The sequence below is a fragment of the Plectrocnemia conspersa genome, unplaced genomic scaffold (genome assembly GCF_051122295.1).
Source record: "Plectrocnemia conspersa isolate PC_06_02 unplaced genomic scaffold, ASM5112229v1 ptg000008l, whole genome shotgun sequence".
In the NCBI taxonomy this organism is placed as follows: domain Eukaryota; kingdom Metazoa; phylum Arthropoda; class Insecta; order Trichoptera; family Polycentropodidae; genus Plectrocnemia; species Plectrocnemia conspersa.
This window is the reverse complement of record NW_028277172.1, coordinates 17,826,123-17,848,140: the sequence shown is the minus strand read 5'-3', so window position 1 is coordinate 17,848,140 and position 22,018 is coordinate 17,826,123. Positions and strand designations below refer to the sequence as shown.

Genomic DNA, 22,018 nt, shown 5'->3' with positions numbered 1-22,018 from the left:
TTGCAATTTTGTTAAGTACTGCATAAACATTTATATTTAAAAAATCCAATAAATCCTTTTTATTTAATTTATTAATAATAATAATAATAATATATATTGTAATTTTTTCTTACAATTGCTTCCACTGTAGTCAGTTTTAACTATTTCTTCATAATTATATTGCATCCAATATATATTTTATTACTTTTAAATTATGTATTTATTGCCTTTAAATACGTTTTTCACTCACCAACCAATAATATTTATATTATAAATAAAAATAATAATAATCGCTTTAACACCTGACTTACGTGCCGCACTCTATACGGGCAGTATAAATAGTCATTCAACTTATGTGGGTCAATGGCACACTTTTCCACCGGCATCTACCGGCCGCGGAGAAATTATGCCGAGTGTCTGACGACACTAGTGCGGTCTCGCTCTGGCGCATTGTTTTTCCGCTCACGCCTCTCGTAAGAGCGTGCATCTCTTTCTCGCGCAAGCTCGTAGTAAGCGGTTCCGCACTGCCGGCTTTCGATCTGAGCCATTTCGTTACTTTATTTTATATCGAACGCGGTGGTAATTAATGTAAATGATTATGCACTAATATGAATTATAGTCAGTTTGTAATTTATTAACTGCGTGTATTCTTCATATTAAATTTAAATAAATTAAATAAACATTAATAGTTTTTACAGATCACTAAAAATATGTAGTGGCGCATTTAAAAGTAGTCTAATAATAATATTTATTTTGCGTACGAATAATAGAGATATTGGATTCGTCTTAAACCATTATTTTTCTGTGAAATATAGGCATAAGACAATATTATTTATATATGTCTGTATGTCGCAAAATTTTTTTTTTTTAAAAAGCACAATTTTAGAATATACATTTTTTTGTTACAAATTCAGTAATTCGATAACATTTTTTTTATATAGTCAATTTAAAAAAAAAAACAAAAAAAGCCGTCATTATTCTTTTTGTAAAAGGCAATTGGCTCGTTTATAAAATGTGTTGTACAATATTATATATTTTTTTATATTTAATGAAAATCGTCGACAGCAAAAAAATAAATGCATACTTAAAAAAAACTGAGTTATATATTTTTGATTAATATATTTTAAGAATATAGTTACATATATTATTTTTGGTGGATTTTGTATCTTATATCTATATGTAATATATTTCCAAGATTATTCTTTATTACATTTTTTCACCACAAAAATTCTATATTATTTTATACTTTTACAAAATTATATTTTAAATTATACGTCAATTGTATACCATTTTTCAGTACTCGATTTTTATGGATTTTTGCATTTTATTTTAAAATGTATTATGAAGTAATATATTAATTTTATTCTTAATAAAAATCGTCAATAACTATAAAAAACTTAAGTTATCTATTTTTAATTATTGTATTTAATACGCTGTTTTATTCATTTTTTGTGGCTACTTTCATCTCATATCTGTCTTTGTGAAATGTATCTTTAAAATTATTCTAGAGTACATTTTTCACAAAAACAGTCTACAGTCACAAAAATTATAAAATATTTTATACATTTATAAATTAGCTTAAGACACAAAAATTTGTATCTTAAGCTAATTTTTTTTTATTCTTGTAACTAAAAAAATATGTTTAAAATTTTGCGTTAATTTTACATTTGTTTTTACGATAGTAAATATACTAGTTCATTAAATTATTATAAATTTTCAGTATTATAAATTTTGTTATTTATTAAAATCGTCGAAACAACAAATTATACTGCTAAAAAAATCTCATGTTCTTACAAAATATATGATACTTAAACTTTAGTTACTTTACTACTTTGAATAATATAATTAAAACATTTGCATATTTTTCTACTTGATTCACATAGCTATATTAAATATTTGTTTATGAATAGTCTTGATTGTGAATCTGCTTAAAATTTACTTATATAAAAAAATATATAATAAAAAGCTAATAAGTTTTTGTATAATTTTTTTCTTAATAAAATCGATTTTTTGTAACAAATAATTATTGAAATACCTTGATTATTAAGCTAGCATTAGACTTTAAATAAAATTTACTTAAAAATAAGATGTTGTATGTATAAATTTAGCGAGACTATAAATATTGCTATTTAATGAAAATGTTAAACAGCAAGAAACTACACCTACTATAAAATGTTTTTACAAATTTACTATAATTTTAGCCACTTATTTTTACATTATAGTTATTATAATATAAACATATTTTTTATAACTACTTGAATTGCATAGCTTTGTGTAATATTTCATTGACGTTAAACTTGGTTACTATGTTTTGCAATAGAGAAGCAATAATCTTTATAAATCAAATTATTGTTTTTTTTTTATTTTGTCATTAAAGTAAATATATTTTTTAAATAATTAATTGATTAATTTATAAAACAAATGATGTACTATAGAATAAATATTTATAATAACAAAAGAAAATAGAAGATGATATTTTTTATTATAAAACTATTAAATTTACTTAAATTACAAATATCTAGATTTACATTTTAATTATTATTATCATATTAATGTTTTGATTTATATTTTATTTTTATTGTGATTTTAACATCTTATCCTCCGCTAGTTTATTCTAGTTGCTTATTATATTATTAAATTGTATACTTTTCATACAAAATAATCACATTTACGTGCGTTATAAACGTCAAAATCGGATCACGCACGATTCTTCGGTAAAATTTACGACATTCCTACAGCGTCGACGATGCTCTTATTTTTCTTGATTGATCTTATTGTTCACCACGATACACCAGACGAAATAATAGATTTCACATTCCAGATGAGCCCGCGTTCCATCGGTTAGCAGTCGCTTCTTTGCATAGGCACGCGGAGAAAACGTTTACCTTGGTAAGTAGGTGAGGTGAAAGAATTTCTCCTCACCATATGATACTTGAGTGGGGTACTCAAACTACACACACACACATACAATTTATATGCGTGTATATGATGTATTATACAAATACAAATTTAACATAGAATCGCTCAATATTTTGTTAAAATTATTCATTTGTGATTCGAATTGTGTTTTGTAGCATCTCGCATGCCTTAACGCTATAATAATTATTTTACTGTATAATATTTTGTATTCATATAGGAAGTATATTACTGTTTCCTTGATGTGAATCAACCAACTGTGTTTATAACATTATCAAGGTCATTAAAATATGTATCGAAAATAAATAAGCAAAGGTAGTTTTTTGAAAAGTATTCTATTCATGCGTAAGTATTATACAAATAATTTACAAACAAAATTTCGTTATTTAATTTTGTTCCCGTACATTAAACATTATACATTATACAGCAACGAGTGTATATAATAAAAATCTATACAGTAATATATACACTATCAAAAACATTTATACAATTTTATATTGTCAATTATTGTGTGTATAGTCGTTTCAAAAAATACAAAAAATCAATAATGGTGTCAACAAAAAAAAAAAGATATCTAAAATATCATACATTTATATTACATTCGTTCTTATTGCCTAAGCGATAATACATTACAAATCTTAATTACGCGCAAAATAAATAGTTCATATATAATTAATTAAAACGTAAATAAAAAAATATTTTAATTGAAAAATTGAAGATAATTGTTCGATATGAATTATTTATTTTACAAAATTTTTTTTTATAATTTTTTATTTTTATATATTTGTACATTTCGTATTGTTCATAATTATATGAATTGTTTTGTAATTATAATACAATGTTTACACTAAAAAATACATTTCATTTAAATATCCATATCAACATTACGCGAATGATTTAACAATAAAATTACATTAGAATTAAACATAGTTTTCATTTAATATATACATTTCGACGAAGGTACGTTTTGAAATATCACTGAATTCGTTAAAATAAATATTCTTTTACAATTACAATACATTTAATAATTGAATTTTAAGTATTTATTAATAAAACAAATCAAAAGTGTATGAGATCTCAATTGTTTCAATAGTGAATAATTAATTAACTTACATTACTAAGAGAAGAAAATAAATAAAAAAATAAAACTGTAAAAGAGGAATACACAAATCCTTCATTCGCGATCGTCAATAAGATTTTAACATCCCATAAAAAATAAATCGAATAGAATAATAAATGCATACATGGAGTAAAAATTAATATTAAACTCAAAAATAATAATTGAAAAAACCATAAATGAAAAAGAGATAACTAAAAATAAAAATTTACAAATAAATGAAAAAAAATGCTTTATAACATATTATTGTTCATAAAAAAATCATTTGAAGAATCAAATATACTCGTGAGTCCTTGTTAAGGATTTCGTTAAGATAAATAATAAATAATCTAATATATCATAGAGATTTATATAATTGATTATAAACTAATTAACATTGCACATGTCCATAGGAAAAAATATGTATTGTAAGTCCTCTATTAAATGTTGAATGATTTTTTTCACATTAGAGCAGTTCATATATTAATGAGGTACCTTTTTAAATAGCACGTGCTTTACGATCGATGTGATATAGTTTATTTTTTTATAGAAATCACATATTAAACACGTTTATTTAAATATTGATTGACAGTTTATTTATTATTATTATTATTATATGGAACAGAGAGTTATGTGCAAAATTTGTATTATATTATATATGTATATACCTGTTGTTTCTGCGTACGACCGTAAAGCAGAAAATGGCGCAAAGCTTCGCGAAAAGCTAATCCCTACCTATCCTCTTATGAATCTGCTGGTGTTTGATTAGGTGCGCCTTCTGCCTGAAAGCTTTGGAGCACACCTCACATCTGAAGGGTTTTTCTCCAGTGTGCGTGCGCAGATGGACTTTGATATTGGACTTATTCAAAAAACCCCTATTACATATATTACATCTATGGACAGGCTTTTCTTTGCCTAACAATCCGCTCAGTTCGGCCGCGGTCTGGAACGCTATACTATGATTGATGGAATTCTGCTGCTGCTTCTTCTGGGCTCTGCTCCTCTTGCTCTTGTTGGACATGGGGGTGGTGGTCGTGGTGTGAGGGTAGTTCCCTAGCATATGGTCTGGACTGCACAACCCTTCAGGTTTTATACCTATTGCGTAATGGTGTTGCATGTAGCGTCCATTGAGCAACATGTTGTCGGTAGTCGAGACCACGTTGCCGGGAGGACTCGATGTGGATATGTCCATCCCGTAGCTGGTTGAACTTGGAACTTCTTGTTTGACTGGTGGACCGTTTTGTAATCTATTTTGCAACAGAGGCATGTAGGTGTGCGTCAGCAAGGTCTGCAGCGTAGATCCGCTGTGGTTCATACTTCTTTGGATGTAATCTTGATTCTTGTTATGCTCCTGACCGTTCTTATTATATTCCATCTTGTTGGAGTAGTCGTGGAGGGCTTGCTGCGGGGAGTGCGGCAGAACAAACTCGGACAAGTTATCCGGCGATATCACAATTTTAGTATCTTGCTGACCGCAAGTACTTTCAAACCACGAGTCCAAGTCCATCCAGCTGTCGCGCGACCCGCTCTGTTCCGGGTCTTCGACTTGGGAAGGCACGGTGGTATCGGCTATCGCCGACCCTATGATCGCCGCTATATCCTCTATCGAAGATATGTCGTACATCTCCTGCTTAGTGCTAACAGAGTCCGGGTTCATTTCAACACAACTGTCCGGATTCACGCCGTATAACTTAACACCTGGGGAGTCCGCGTGCATGGTGTTGCACGAGTCCGCGGACGCGTTCAAAAACAGTTTAGAATCTGTGTTTTCGACCGTGGACGAAAACATTTTGGAATCACTATCTTGGTTTAATGGGAAAACTTTCGTGTCCTCCATGGCGTTCGAGTCGGGCACGCACGTGGACGACGACACAATGTTCTGCTCACTGCCGTAGCCGCTCTGGGTCGGAAAGTTGTTGTTTTCCTCTGGGAGTCTCTGCGCGATGGCGTGATAGTGGTGTCCTGATATTCCGTTGATCGACAGATGACCCGTGTATCCCTGGAAAGAAGGCAGCGGCTTCAGCTCGGCCAGACTGGAGTTCGGCAATTGAGAATGGTTCATGATGAGATGGTCGAGGACGTCCATACCGGACTTAGTGTCCTCGGACGCCTCTGGGGATAAAGGCTCCGCCTGTATTACGTGATGGGGGCTAATAGGGGCCGGGTGGTTTGGCAGTTTGCTGAGAAGTAGCTCTCCCTGCCAGGACTGAAGGAGACTCTCCACTTCGGCGTGCTCGGCGTGTGAAGCGCTGGGTAAGGCCGTCATATTGGCCGTGGCGCAATACTTCATCTTCAACCAGGCCGTGGATGTCGCTGTTGAAGGGTGGTCGGGGTCGGGACAACCTGATAGCGATGGCAGTGCGTCAGGAACTAATCGACCGTTTCAAATCCATCTTTATCGAATGGGTCAACTTTTGCCAGTTGATTGACGCCCTGTAAGAAAAAAAATACAATCGATTAGTACAGTTTGAATTAAAACAGTGTCCAACAGTAAATATGAACTACGTATGAACCATATTAGAATACATATTCACCGGTAGATATATATTTTTACCAGTGAAAATATAATTGTAAAATCATATGATTTCAACTTTTCTGTATTAATATATACATTTATTTACATGCAATGTATAAATGTTACAGTGAATGTTTATTTTTCAATAAAGCTATATTTTCACTAGTGAAGTTCAATTACATTTTCACCAGTAGATACGTATTTCTATTAGCGAAAATATAATTAAACTAATATGCTGCTCTAAAATGTAAATTTGCTACTTGCCAAACATCCATTAACTGTTCATATCCAAACCTAATGAAAGATCTAAAACTAATAATAGCTCTAGAACTTTTATTGGATCAAGTCCAAAATACAATCTAAGTCAACTCATCTCTCAGAGACAGACGTCGCATCACGAATATTGCTCCATAATTTGTGTGAATTTGGATATTACATAATTAAAAATATGATAGCTATTCTTACCAATATTACAATATATTTGCGATATTGGTGGAAGTGTATTCAAATAGAATTTTGGTCAATAGAAGTGCGCAAAAACAGTTATCCCTTCTCAGAAGTAAAAAATTCACGTCAAAAGCTCTCTTATTGGTCAATATTCGGTTTAGATATGCTTCATTCGTAGTCGTAATATTACTATAAAAATCTTAATATGAACGCTAGATAACTGAGCTTTTTGACTGCGATTTTATTGACTGGCAAAACATTTACCCCCCCCCCTCCTCTGGAAAAAAGTGAAATTGCTTGAGACATCCTTCTGGACTATAAATTAAATTTAAAAAAATCACTTCAATTTTAATATATTAAAAACTAATAAGAATAATTTTTAAAAAATATTTTTTATTATTATTATATTTTTTTGATATTGATATGTATACTTAATAATTACATAGTATTTTTCTGAAATTCAGTATGTTTTTCAATAATTTAATAAAGTTTAAAAATTTATATTCTTTTTTTTATTTTACCATATAAGTAGCTTATTAGAGCCAGCCGCCTATTTGGGACGAAATGTTATGGACTGAATATGTCCCGATTAAACAGAATCGACTGTATATTTAAATATATCTCTAAGTGTTTTATATTGTCATTATATATGCAATACTAATTATTTAATCCCTAACTATTAACTATCTCATTTATTAATTCACGTTACACCCAATTGAAGAAATCGTCGATTGCGTAGAATAAGTAAATTTCCTTTTAGTTAGATTTCGATATAAATACTACCTGTTGCAGAAAGTCAAATTTTGCAACTTCCGATAAATTTCTATGCACTTTCTTCGCTTATGACTAAACTATCTATGGTTAAAAGTGACCTTGTAAATATCCTGTTTCGTAAGTTATATAGAAATAAATAGTTAAACCATGATATCACGGCAAAATAATTTCTGCATCAACAGCTGTACTGTTAAAAATTTTAATTTAAATTAAAAATGTGTCAGTTTGAAACATCTTGCATTTACTGTACAATATATGTACATATATACAAATTTTAACTTGTTTGCTCGTGTCACTGGAGTTTACCGTTATTCATCACACCCAAAAAAACAGATAAACATGGTTCATTCAACATAAGTAAGGGTCGAGTTGTAAGATCGATTTTTTTAGTTTAATATCACAAGCTTTAGTGCAATATATACGTGCTAAACCTACACATTTTTTTATGTTATTCACGTAAAGTGTTAAAATCGTTGCGTCGTACAAAAAAACCGCCGGTTAGCCAATCGACTTGATCGTTGAGCGATTATTGTCGGTTTATTTAGCTACAAAACCATGACGATTCCGCAGCCGAAAGGTAAGGGGACACCGTCGCCAAACAAGAAGGAAGGTTTTTAGGGCACTTGGAAGCTCGCACGGAGAGCGTGGGTAGAATAAGTATGTGAAGCTGACTCTCTCGATTATTGTTCGAGCTCAGTTTCTAGGTGAAGACTGATACAGATGCGCTTCAGATCGAGGACAGACTATAGAAGCCGAAGAAGGCGTGCGATTTATTAATAAAGTCTTCATATTACAAAGATAGCATCTTAACGAGCCATTGAAACGTTGTATGGAATTTCTATAACACAAAAACGCAAATAATTTAATAATTCCATACAACATAAAATGTTGAAACAGCCGCGATAAATAATTGTGCAAAAATACTAATTAATGTATCAAAATTGCGTATGTGTATTTCCTTCACAGTTTCCGGTCGCTTTGGCGTTAAATCACGTTTTAAATGTGGCTCAATAATTGTATTAAAAATTGTATTTATATTCATATCAGTAAAATAATTATATTATACAATATCTGCATAGTATATAAAACGGTAAAACCATAAGAATAATTATATTTTACTGTTTTTTACAGTCAATTTAGCGATATCGCTGCTGATGTGCAATAGTCGGGTGAACGGCCAAACCCGCTTTGCGAAACCAGTGGAAAAATAACGTTTAACAAAAAAAAATATTGGAAAATGTTCGCGAAAACCCTCGATGAAAAATTGTATGGCGTAATGCTAACCAATGGTTTTGTCATTTTTAGGTACAAAAAAATATATATAAATCGTATTGTAACTTTGTGAACGAGAACCGTGTAAAAAATAATTCACGGTCGATGGTTACGGTGTTTCATAAAGATTGATTAATAATTTTGTTATAAATGCATAATTAATACAAAATATTTATATTTACATTTAATAAAAAAAGTATTATCTAGTTGATTTAAATTGATTAATTTTACCAAAACATATTTTTTACATCGAAAGTATAGTATAAACATATATAATATTTTAATTAAATAGAAGGTTAATAATTAGTTGTTTTACTTTATGGGCATTGTCGAGTTATTATAAATATAAATACATTTAAATACATTAATTTAAATATTCAGTTAATACGATGCTTTAATTATAAATAATCATTTCCTTATATTTTACAAGTCTTCCTAATCTAAATTAATACAATTATTATTTTGCTATATATATTAAATTTAAACATATTATTTTTACTTGTTATAACTAATTCTATAATTTTAAGGTCAAATTATAATCATAAAATAAATACGATTACTTCAAAGTAATTTTATAGCAAATAATAATTATTTAGATAAATAATATTAAATATACAGGAAAATTGCATATTTGTATACTTAAAACATAATACAATTTCAATTCAATCATATTAATATTTTTTTTTTAAATAATTCAGTGGTGCTTTTAAAAGTAGCCCACGATATAATTTAAATTTATTCTTCGTTTATTATACCTGAAGTTTTTTTTCAGGAATACTTCTTAAATTTATTATTTTAAAAAATTAACAAGCAATGAAAAATTTTCTAGTTATAGTCTTGTATGTATTTTAGATGTTGAAAAAAATATTTCAGAAGAAAATAATCCATGATTATTAGTTTTTTTGGACATACTATTATCGCGATTTAAGGTAATATTTGCAAATTTATTTCTTAACAAATTATTTTTCATAAATATCATAATTTGGATATTAGCTTATAGCTTTTGTATACATATCGATAATATTTCATACCTAACAGTAGTAGTAGTAGCAAATGATCGAAAGTTTTTATATTTATTATCTATAGAAAATATAATTTATTTATAATATATAATTTAATTATAAAAATATGAGGCAAATTAAAAATAATATATTTAAAAAAAATCTTTATCGTTATTTTTTAAATATTGTACTTAAATATATTAAACAAATATTTTTAAATTACACTTTTGTAGTTGATTATGCTAAACTATGATGCGTAGCATATTAAAGATTAATTTAAAACTTAATTTGGTCTCTACGTCATATTTATGAATATCTTAAGTAGAATAGTTAAAACAATGTTATATTAGTTTTTTCTTCTTTTTAGACTTTTTATTAGAAAAAAATGTTCATAATTTATTTATAAAATTAATATATACTATATATAATTCTTACATAAAAGTTAGTTTCTGGAATTTTAAAGTCTGAATAGTCTTGATTAAAAAAATGCGACTATTAAAAAAACTAGTGATAAAACTTGAATCAGCGTATAATTTTCATATAAATCAAGATATCTTATATGTGTACATTTTTTTTTGTACTGTGTAATTACTTAAAAATATAATCAAAACGAAAAAATGAAAAATCTGTTGCAAAAAGCAACAAAAACTCTTGTACAGTGAGCTATGGTGTCATGAAATTTGTTCAACTTATTATGTCTGGAATTTATAGATTATCGCAACGTCATTTCTACCATGAGCTAAGAAGATATTAAATATCCAGGCGAAGCTGGGTAGTAGAATACTAGTATTACATAAATAGCGCAAGAGGTGACTATTATTTAAGGACGAACTTATCAAGCTTTTATTTTGCTTTCTGAATAATAATATTATTATTATTATTAAAAAAAAATTAACATAGTAAAAAACGATTCCAGAATAAATAAATAAATGTTAACCCAAACCCAAAATTTGTATTATGTGAATTCTCATCTCAAAAATCAGCCAATTTCTCGAGAAAATGATTATAGCATTGTTACAAATTAAATTTGTACGAATATTTTTAAATGTTTTACAACGGCTGCATATTTTTATACCGCTGCATAGGAGAGGGTGTGTCCATGCAAGAAGTTTTTGAGTCATTTTAAAAAAAGTACTGTGACCGGGAAGTAGTGTTAAACATACAAAGACTATGTATTTTGTACTCTCGCTTTGAAGTCGATTGTCTCATTTATGCGTAACAATATTTATGTTGAGTTCCTGAGTGCCTCATATGAATATTAATTTAAATGATCATTATTGTTTTATTCGATTTAGCGTTATTTCATAATGTTGTGAATCGACTAGACTGATTTATAAATATTTTCAAGCAGCATACGAGTGTCGATTTTGAAAAAAGCACAAATTTCCGGGAGGCGCCTTTCCGGGTTGGCCCGCAAACTCACTCTGAAAAGTAAAGTAGATCCGCTTAACTGACCTACAAAAACAGTGTCCGGCCGCTCAGCAATTGAACCGAAATCGAAAACGCGTCCTGAACGCGCACGCGACTCACTGTCGCTTTTACCAGGCCCGCCCCCCGGGGTCAAGGTTACTTTTGGCCTGCGCCGGCGAGCGGCGCTTACGTCGTTTCGGCCGCGAGCGCCCCCCAGCGACATAAGACCTTTGTTACATTGACACAGATTCGGGCCGAGTACCGTTAAACGCGGCCCGCCGCTCTTCTTTTTCGGATTCGATACGCGCGCTCGTTCCGGCGCGTCGGCTGGGATGGCCGCACGGGAGCCGATGATAACATTGATGATGATAGGGACAGCCAAAACATAATGTGCACATTTCCCTTTTTAAAAACTCTGATAAAATGAAATATTTACAGTACATTATTTTTAAATAACAAAATGTATGTAAAATACATTAAAATATACCAGTTGCAACATTTCTATTTTAATTAATTTCAAATATAATTGTCGAAGAAATTAAAATTTTCATTCAAATACCTAATAAATAAAACTAGTGTGCTGCATTGGATGCATTTGTTATTGATATCGGTTTTCTTTTTCACATTAACAGATTTGATTCGTAAAATAATTTAATTGAAATTGAGAGATGAATGCTTTTTTCATAATCAATTTAATATCGCAGTATAAAGAGCGAAGCTTTAAAAACATCTGGAAAGTTAAAGCATGATTTAACTAATAACATGCAATACTTTATTGTCTAGTAATGTGGAAATATACTATGAAACTGTGAAGCGAAAGTCTATAAAAGTCACATAAATGTACTTCTGTATGGTAATTTATTAACCCTTTCGTTGCCGAAATTATTTTAGCGTGAATTTCCGGATACATCAGCATTGAATAATATATGTCTAAGAATAATTGCTTAAGCGGAAAATAATATTTTTATGAAAATATATATTTTTATTATGAAATACGTAGAAATTAAGAAGTAAGCTTAGGTAGCAAAATAATTTAAAATGCTTTACCTTAATCAAATATATATTATATTTTTAAACAATTAAAACTATTAAACAAATATTATTTAAAATCCACAATTTTAACACAATACGTCAGAGTGAGTAAAAACATATTTAGATAAAGTAGTATGTTTTCAAAAATGTAAATATTAACTATAAAATAGTCATGAAAAATTATGATAAGATTTTTATCGTATTATTATTAGTATAATAAATAATACATATTTTAGATTTAAATTGATAAAATATGTAAGAACAATAAAATAAATGAGTTTTATATTGATAGTTCAGTACATACGTTACAGTGAATTTGTATTACCAGTGAAAGTATATTTTCACTGGATTTAATTAAATGAAATCAAATCGAAATACATTTCTACCGGTAGATATATATTTCTACTAGTGAAAATAGTAAATTATATGCTGCTCTAAACTATCATTAGACAGAGGTGAATTATCTTCAACTGACACTTTTTAAATCCTGTAGTAAGAAAATAGATATAGAGCGACACGTCTTCTGTTAAGGTGTACTTAGTCTTTAAATTATAACTTCAATGAAACAAACGCAAAAACATTTGCTGTTCAAATCCAAACCCCAACCAAAACAAATATGATTTTACCGAAACAGTTTGTGATATTATATTTATACTAGTAATTAATACACATACCTGCTGATTAAACTATATACATTTTAATCTTACAAGCAAGTTGTATAAAATACAACAATATTTTTTAACGTATCATATATATAATATTTTAGAGTAACGTCTATAATGAAGAAATTATTTATTTTTAAGTCTTAAAAGTATTTTTTAATTTATTACAAAATAAATTAAAAAATACTTTTACGACTTAAAAATAAATTAAACTAAGAGTATATATTAAACATATATTTATCGGTCTAACTCAATCATGATAATATATATCTGATATAGTTAGCTTTTTCTCATATTCGGAAACATTATACGTGATAACTCTAATTAGGGCATACATGTAGGTACAACTTTAGCTAATCAAATCGAAATAAATCAATTGCAATAAAGAGTTATTATTAAATGCGTTATTGCACTGAAAATATATATAAAAAACATCAACAATCAAGTTGCAGGTACACCTGATTATGCATATAGTCGTATGTCGGCATGAGTATGTATTGTAATTGTACGGTACTGAGTCACATGTTAACCGCAGGCGGCGGGGCATGGTGAAAAGGGGAGAGAGGGGGCATTGAGCGCGAGAGAAGAGATGGAGTGGAGGCGGGAGTGGAAGCGGGAAGCAAATATGCGCATGCGCATGCATATGTATGAATGTCGCCCACTGACTGACTGTGTGTTGTTGGGAAGCTGTCATGCCACATTTAACCCGGTCAGGTTTAACGTCACGCCGTTTATTTTAACGCGCCGGTGTTCAAAGTTGCGCGGACCCTTTGTTTTGGAGGCGATAACCTCTTTCGAACTGAAAATGTATAGGAAATATAAATAGCTCACATACAATGTACGTAGGAGTTTAAAAGGCTGTGTTCGATAATTCGATTTTTGGAGTATGAATGAATTGAAGGAATAGAAACACAAGTACATAGTTCATCGTTAAGACTTTATGAAAAGTTCTTTGGTAAATTGCGATAGATCATTATGCTACTGAATCACATGTATATGTAGAGAGGTACTCAAGATATATTTCTTGGGGTGTAAATGCTTCTTGTTTGACTTTTAATAATATCGTCGAATAATTAAGATATATGCAATTTAATATGAGGCCATTAAACACATTTTTCTTGCTATCTAATCTGACCTATCCAATATTATTTCAGATCAATATATGTAAGACAAGATTTTTCGCTTCGCAACTTTCGCGTTCACACATTTCTCAAATCGCATATGTATAAGCATACGTAATTGTTTAGAGCATCCATTCTTAATTCATCACAACAAAAAACGGGATTATAAAAAAGCGTCGTGATTTTAAGTGAAAAAACGCGTAACTAACGGTTTACGCAAAATGTGCACTCGGCCCGCCTGCATTACCGTAATTATTTTTGTCAACGCGACTGTCATGTCGACGTGACCTTGTTTTCCTGGGACCCCTGAAAAGAGCATTTCCCATTTCGATTTAAACTATTGTATATAGACAAACAAAAAGGCTTGTGTGAAGTCTCTAATCAATGTCTTACATCGGCTCTTACACGCCCGGTCGGCTAGGAAGGATATTAATCAAAACGAGCAACACGATGGTTGTTCAGCATGAGTGTACCGCTATGTTTTCATTCAAGGGACCAACAGTATATTTCGGTACCAGCAATCATTACTGGGAAATGTAATGGGTGGTCTATAATCTTTTTTCGAGTACTCGTTTCGTATATGCGCGAGGGGGACGTCACATATTTTATCATAAATGCATACGGAGAGGAGTTATTACATATGTCCTGTGGAGAGTGTGGAGAAGAAAATTTAATAATGACAAAATAACATTGTATCGAAAAGTAAACAGCATTTAAAATTATATATCGAATGATCTTTAAATAAATTAAACATATAATTTATTCTTAAGCTAATGAGCTACTTTTAAATAAGCCACTTTCCAATACACCAATTTTTATACGTTAAGATAAAGGTGATAAATTTGCTTAAGTACTTAATAATATATAAATCGACAATCTACCTAATAATAATATAGTTAACATAGCAAATCAGTAACTTTCTAAAATAGACTGCATTATATTTTTTTAAAGCTGTGAACTATTTTATAAAAATATATTTAGGGCTCTTTGATATTTATTTAAAGCTCAATTATCTGCTAAAATAATAACCATTGATTAATTACACCACCGAGATCAAAAAATTTAATATTATTTTATATATAAATTTACTATAAAAAATGAAGATATACTCATTTTTTATATATGAATGATATTTTAATATAAATAATAGGATATAGATAAAATAAGCAAGGCGACTAAGTGGCTTTCTAAAATATTATTTTAAATAAAAATATTGTTCTAAAGAATATATTTTTTATATAAAATTGAAAAAATATTTAGTTCAATTTTTATATATTGTAATTACTTTTATTATATATTCAAATTATTCATGCATACTAATTAATCAAATACCTGGTCTACTTTTAAATGCACCGCCTAGTATTAATTTTTAATTTAATCTATTATTTAAATTTTTAGTTAAAATAAAATATTTCTTAATCTGTTTAATAATGCAAAACATAAAGTCTCCTTAATATAAAACTTTTTGAAGTAAGACATTTTTGGCGATAAAATATTTTTTTTAGTGAGAAAAAAATATTAAGCACTTTTATTTATTTTTATAACAATTATAATAATTAAATAAATCACTAAGCTACTTTTAAATGCACCGTCTAGATTTTATTTTGAATCAAATATGTTTTAGTTAAGAGACTTACATCGATCTTAAAACTGATGAAATAAATTAGGTTAAGTATAATATAATAAGTATGAATGTACATTTTAATATATAAACTAAAAATATTAATATGATAAACATAGTAAATAAGTAACTTTCTAAAGCAATTTTTAAAGTGCAAAACTATATTATTCCATAAAATATGAAAAAAAAATTGCTTAACCTTTGATTAATTTTTAATTAAATTAATTTTAATATTAACTACTAATTATGTAAATCACTCTCTGGATTTTATTTTAAATCAAAACATGTATCCACTTAATAAAAATATGTAATTACCTAAAACTACATAAATTAATTAGATAATAATGTAAATATCTTCATCTTTCAAAAAATAATAGATTTAATAAAGCAACTTTTTTAAATCATTTATTTTAAATAATGGTTAAATAATATAATATTTTATAAAATATAGACAACATTTTTAGTCCCATTTTAAATTTAATTATATATTATAAATCTCTTTTAGTAAAAAGATTTCCATCGATCTTAAAAGTATTTAATACTATATAAATTGATTGTATAACCCAGTAATTATGAACATTTTTATAAAATAATTATATTTTATTAAAAAAAAACAATATAGCTGAAATAAACATAATGGATCAGAAACATTTTAAATCAGTTTTCAAAGCAATACACTTAACATTTTTTAGTGATAAAATATTTTATAAAATAATAACCCTTATTTTTTAATGCTAATTTATATATTGTCGTATTAACAACTATTTTTATTTATTATTTATTTTTGAATTTAATATTTTAGTTAAATTTTTAGATAAAATAAAATTTTGGTAAACTGAAAAAAATATTCTTAACATCATTGTAATATAACATAATAATTTATTAAATCACTGGGCTACTTTTAAATGCACCATCTAGTATTTTTTTTTAATTTAATCTTTTAATCAAATTTTTAAATAAAATACAATATTTCTTAGCTACAAAAATGTTGTAAATATATATAAAAGTAACTATATTATTTATTAATGCTAAACAGCAATAGCACTGTTTTTCAAGCAATATCATTATGAAATTAATTGCATCAAAGTAGCAAAATAACATTTTTTTATAACAATGAGATACTTTTAAATTATATGATATATTTTTATATCAACAATAATATTGATCTGCATTAAGTTACTTTATCGTGAGAAATTCTAATGCATGCAAAATATGTAATCAAATTGTATTTTTTATACAAACGACAAAACCAATGACCGATCATTCGCGTCGATATTCTCATAAATATGTAACACGTAACGCCTTACGTCACGTGAAAATATTCATATTAAAGCATAAAAATAAATTCTATTTTAAAGATAAAATACGTCGGTTAAAAATTTAAAAGTTAAATCGCCCTTTGTCATCTGACCCATATATTGCGATACTGGAAAGAACGTATGTATAAAACTGCGGAAGATTGTTGCTAGGTACCGGAATCTACCGGAATCAAACTTTAAAAGACTGGGGTCAAAAGTTTCGGTTCTGTTTTATTAGGTTAGAATAAATAAATAATATGGTAAAATTACTAACGTCAACGCGTCTGCCTGTCTATCCTGAGAATTTACAGTTTTCACGAACTGAAACGATATCTTAACATTCCAAAAAATAATACGTGATTATTTTATACTCTCGAGTGCGAATACAGTTAGATTAACAGCTTAAACTTGTTCGACGCTAAAAATTTAAGTTATAATCATGCAAAATTGAGTAGAATATAATAATAAAAAATTGATTGGAAATACATCAATTTATAAACAGTATATAATTAAGTTATATATTACATATTTTTTTTTAATGTTTTGTCTAGATCATACTCTCAATATTTTTTGTGTTTCAGCGCGTATTTTGCTGTAACTATTATTATTATGTAGCTAACAAAATGTGCTTGATCTCCTTGTATTCTCAGCCGTATCTAAATTTCCATATTTCACTGAAGTGTCACAATCGCAAATATGGATATAGTCGCGCGTCATTTCGCCTCATAAAAGAGTATATTGAGCGTGAGTCAGTAGTCTATTCAGTAACGAAAGTGTAACGGAACGTTGAGAAGACTAAATCGTCCAATTTGCTATGTGGGTTAAGGTTCACTATGAGGAAAAGAGTTAAAATGTTAAGGGAATCAACCGTGCGTCTCCAGACGATTTTAGAAACCGTGGCGAAGGCGTCACAAACGGACACATCGTGGCGATTAAGTTTGTGAGTCGCTTTGTTTTGTGTGTAGCGACAATAGCGGTATTACACGAACAGTTCAAGAAATTCGTCGGATTAAAATCGAGACGATTAGTAGAGCGGGGACGAATTAACGGAGCGCGGATTGGAGCCGATAAATCTGCTTTACGGAACTTCTGGACGTGCTGGAAGCCGTAGGATGGACCGGGAAATAAGATTAATGGATCAGAATATGCTTTTAAATATTTAAAAAAAACTATCATTAAAATTACTACAAATTAAGCAGTGTTTTGGTATTAAAAAATATAGCATTATTTATTGTTACAAGTTTTGCAAACAACGTAAAGCTATTTACACAATTGTGCCACATTTTTTTATAGCAAAACGCGTGCAAAATCAACGTTCAGAACGCATTTATAGGACAAACGTTACATTACCAACAGTGTCTTTGTTATTATATTATTATTATTATTTGTCAAAATTGCGTTTTGCGTGAGTTCTCGCACGCATTAAATTAAGCCTATATTTGATATTCTAATTCGTTCTGTTCCGCTAAACCACTGATTCGACTCTTTATCAAGATGAAATCGCATACGAGTGCTAAAAGTGTTCGTGAAACACTTACGGAGAAACCTAAGAGAAATATTGCTGTACATTTATTATAATATACTATTTACGCGTCTACACAAGCAAATCATCTCCTATTTGTAGTGCATAATAATTAATTTTATTTTTGAAAACGCTTTACATAATGCATGAACGGAAAAATACGTGTGTTTGAACATTTTTTCAAACGAAAGTCTCGAGATCGAAAGTGATTCTATGACTCGGATTCGTTCTATTTCTGTTAGTGTTTTATTTTTGTAACAAATACACTCAATCAGACGTTAAAATCTGGGACGAAACTGTACATCTTGCGGTTGACATTAACACTTTTTTTGCGTTAAATAAACGCGATACGGAGCGATGGACGAATGCGATAAACGATATGTTTAATTAACATTAAAATTCAGTGCGATAAATAAGATTTTATCTAAGTAAAAAACGCGTGTCAAGTTGATAAATGATGCATTATGTTCGCGTATTTCTCAACACAGTATTTTGACAGGTGTCGCAAAAAGTGGCAAATATCACAAAACCAGCGTGATTTGAGTCTCATTAATTTGTCACAGCATTGCGATATTTTGCAACGTTACTCAAGAATCTGTCTCAAGTCAAGGTAACCGTTCGAGTGGTAAACATATTTTTGATGTTTCAGTAAAATTTTATGAAGCCTATTAAACTTGTATCGAAGAGAAAAAATTTGTCACCTTAACATTAAAACACATAAAATTGTATATGTATAATAAAATACAATATTTTTAATTTATACTTAAACGAACGTGAGTTTATATAAATGGATCATCTTTATAATAAATAAAATAGTAGGTTAAACATAAAATATTTAAATATTCATAAAATAATGGAGAATCACTGAATAATTTTGTATAAATTCAATATAATGCAACGATTCAAAGTATGAATGCAATAATCGAAAAAAGTTAAGTAACGCTTCATTGATCAATTTTATTTTTTACTTTTAAAAATAGGCGTCACTTTTTCATTGATACCATTTTATTTCACGTTAGTATTGTATTTCATTCACACATATACGAAAAAACAGTATTGAAATAAAAAAGATTTCAACGCACAGCGTTTCGAAACCTGATAATTTTACAACTGAAACGCTTAGAAATGATGAGTGATCCTTTGAAATATTTGCACGATGATCCACACACGTTATACCGTTATTGAAAAATTGCGCAATGCTACGAAATTCGTTTTTATATGCATCATCGTGTACGCAAGGATCCGGTTGCTCTGATAAATAGGTCACGGGTTGGTTAGGTTATTTTTTGTGTGTAAAATATCCCGCGAGTCGAGAGAAAAGTATATTCGTGCGTGTTATTCGTCTCTTGTGGAGCTTCCTGCTCGTGGGATACCTGACAGGTAATTTAAGTAATTGATCCGAGTCGAGCCAGAACTGCTACCGATAAAAAAACGAACGAGAAAGCATAAAAAAAGAACCGGGTGAAAGAAGTTTACCTAGCTAGGTCACAGTGTCCGCCGGGCCTTCTCAACATTTCGAGAACAACGCGAGCGTGACAAGAATTCATCCATGTACAAATACGATTAAATATACAATATTAATAAAAAAATATCTTTTATGTATAAAATAAAAATAGATCAAAAATTAAAAACATATTAATAATATTAAATAATGATACTAATAGTATTATTATTAATAGTAATAGATTAAATTAATCTTAAATTAGTAAAAAATATGCTTTAAAATAATTAAAGTAAAACATTTAATTTATTATGACATGAATTGAGCTCGCGTTCTATTAACGATTAAAAAGACTTGAACGCGCAGTGAAGAACGAAACCTAATCGTACGAATTAAATTATTCATATAGTAAAAAATGTGTTTTAAATACTTAATTATAATATTAATGGCAAAATAATAATTAATTATTTATTTTTAATAAATAATGCTAAAAACAACTATAAGTTAGTATTAATTTTAAAATTATGTTGTACCATTTATGCATGAAAAAAAATAATAGGGCTACTGTGCCACGTCTAGAAATTAAATTTTAATATATTTATTTCGCATCGCTATCAAGTATATATTTTATAATTATGAAAATAATATATTAATGTTAATAGTTATTAAAATAAAATAATTATATCGATGGTCTAAAATCATTATCTTCACTTATGGATGAAAATTATTTAATAATGGTGCTTTGCTTTCAATATTTTTATACATATGCCATGAAAATATCTTAAAAATATAAATTAATTATAAAAAAAACATACAGTGCTATTGTCACTAGAAGTTCAAGAAATAAAATTTATGCCATTAAAATATGAAAATATATAGCTCAGTTGCAACTAAAATCAAAACTGCAATATAATTAAAAATAACACTATCTAATTTTTGACTGTGAAAAAACATGAGATAAAAAATAGCTAGATACGTTGATTAATTTAATCAAATCATATAGTTTTGTTGTGGATTAATCACTTCAGTTTGCAACTGATTTCAAAAACATAAATAGCAGCGTAAAATTATTTTAATAAATTATATGTACATATATAAAAAATAATTATACTTAAACCATTTTATTATTAAAAACTCTAACGATCCTCGCACACACGTGGATAATAATGTTATAAATCAAGATGTAAGATAACATAGTATGTAGTGTTATACAAGTGAAATAATAGTGAATTACTACCCGAATCATCGTACTATGCATTTGAGAAGCGCTCGTCTCGGAGAAATTCTCAACAACCGGTTTCGTGTGGTAAATTTTTAAAGTTTTATTGTGCGTATGCGTCTCATGAAAATCGACAAGATAACAACGCATCCGCTTTTAGGATGCAGCTCAAAGGGTTAAGAAATATCAAATTACGTATTGATCCTTTCCACTTTAAATGGGTCAAGGATACAAGAGGTAAGAGTGCGCGCACATGGTGCGTGGGAACAATCAATATTTATATTGAGATAAAAAATAACTGTCCTTCCAACTCATTGCGAAAAACATTCACATTAAAATAAATGTTTATTATTGGAAGACTGGCTTTTAAATAAAATTGCCTTTTGGGCTAAGAATGTCGCCCACTTCGAACACAGTTCGAAACGTTAACTGTATTTGTACGAAATATGCTCGTTGTGCATAATGTAATACACCGTTACATACGCACAAAACGTATGTGTGCAAGCAATGCATTTTGCATTATTTAGTGCATGCGGGTTTGATATACGCTCCAGCGTTGATATCGTTGCGGAAAAACGTAGCGGTTCCGAAGAAAATCGCTATTATTTTAATGGCTTATATATATTTAATACCACATGGGTTTTATGTATACTTTTATATTTTATATGTATGTAAATAAATACATTGTGTGT

General features: G+C 28.9%; 1 protein-coding gene across 3 annotated transcripts in view; it reads right to left on the bottom strand.

Moving 5' to 3' along the window:
• Positions 1-3,211: 3,211 nt before the first annotated feature.
• The window catches only part of ich (zinc finger protein ichor), a 35,212-nt gene continuing 16,405 nt past the window's right edge, over positions 3,212-22,018 (bottom strand). For all 3 annotated transcript variants that reach the window (XM_088189564.1, XM_088189566.1, XM_088189565.1), the window contains one exon: positions 3,212-6,424. In XM_088189564.1, the coding sequence (XP_088045690.1) occupies positions 4,716-6,281 (1,566 nt within the window). In that variant the 5' untranslated portion in view covers positions 6,282-6,424 and the 3' untranslated portion in view covers positions 3,212-4,715. The remainder of the gene's footprint in view (positions 6,425-22,018) is intronic.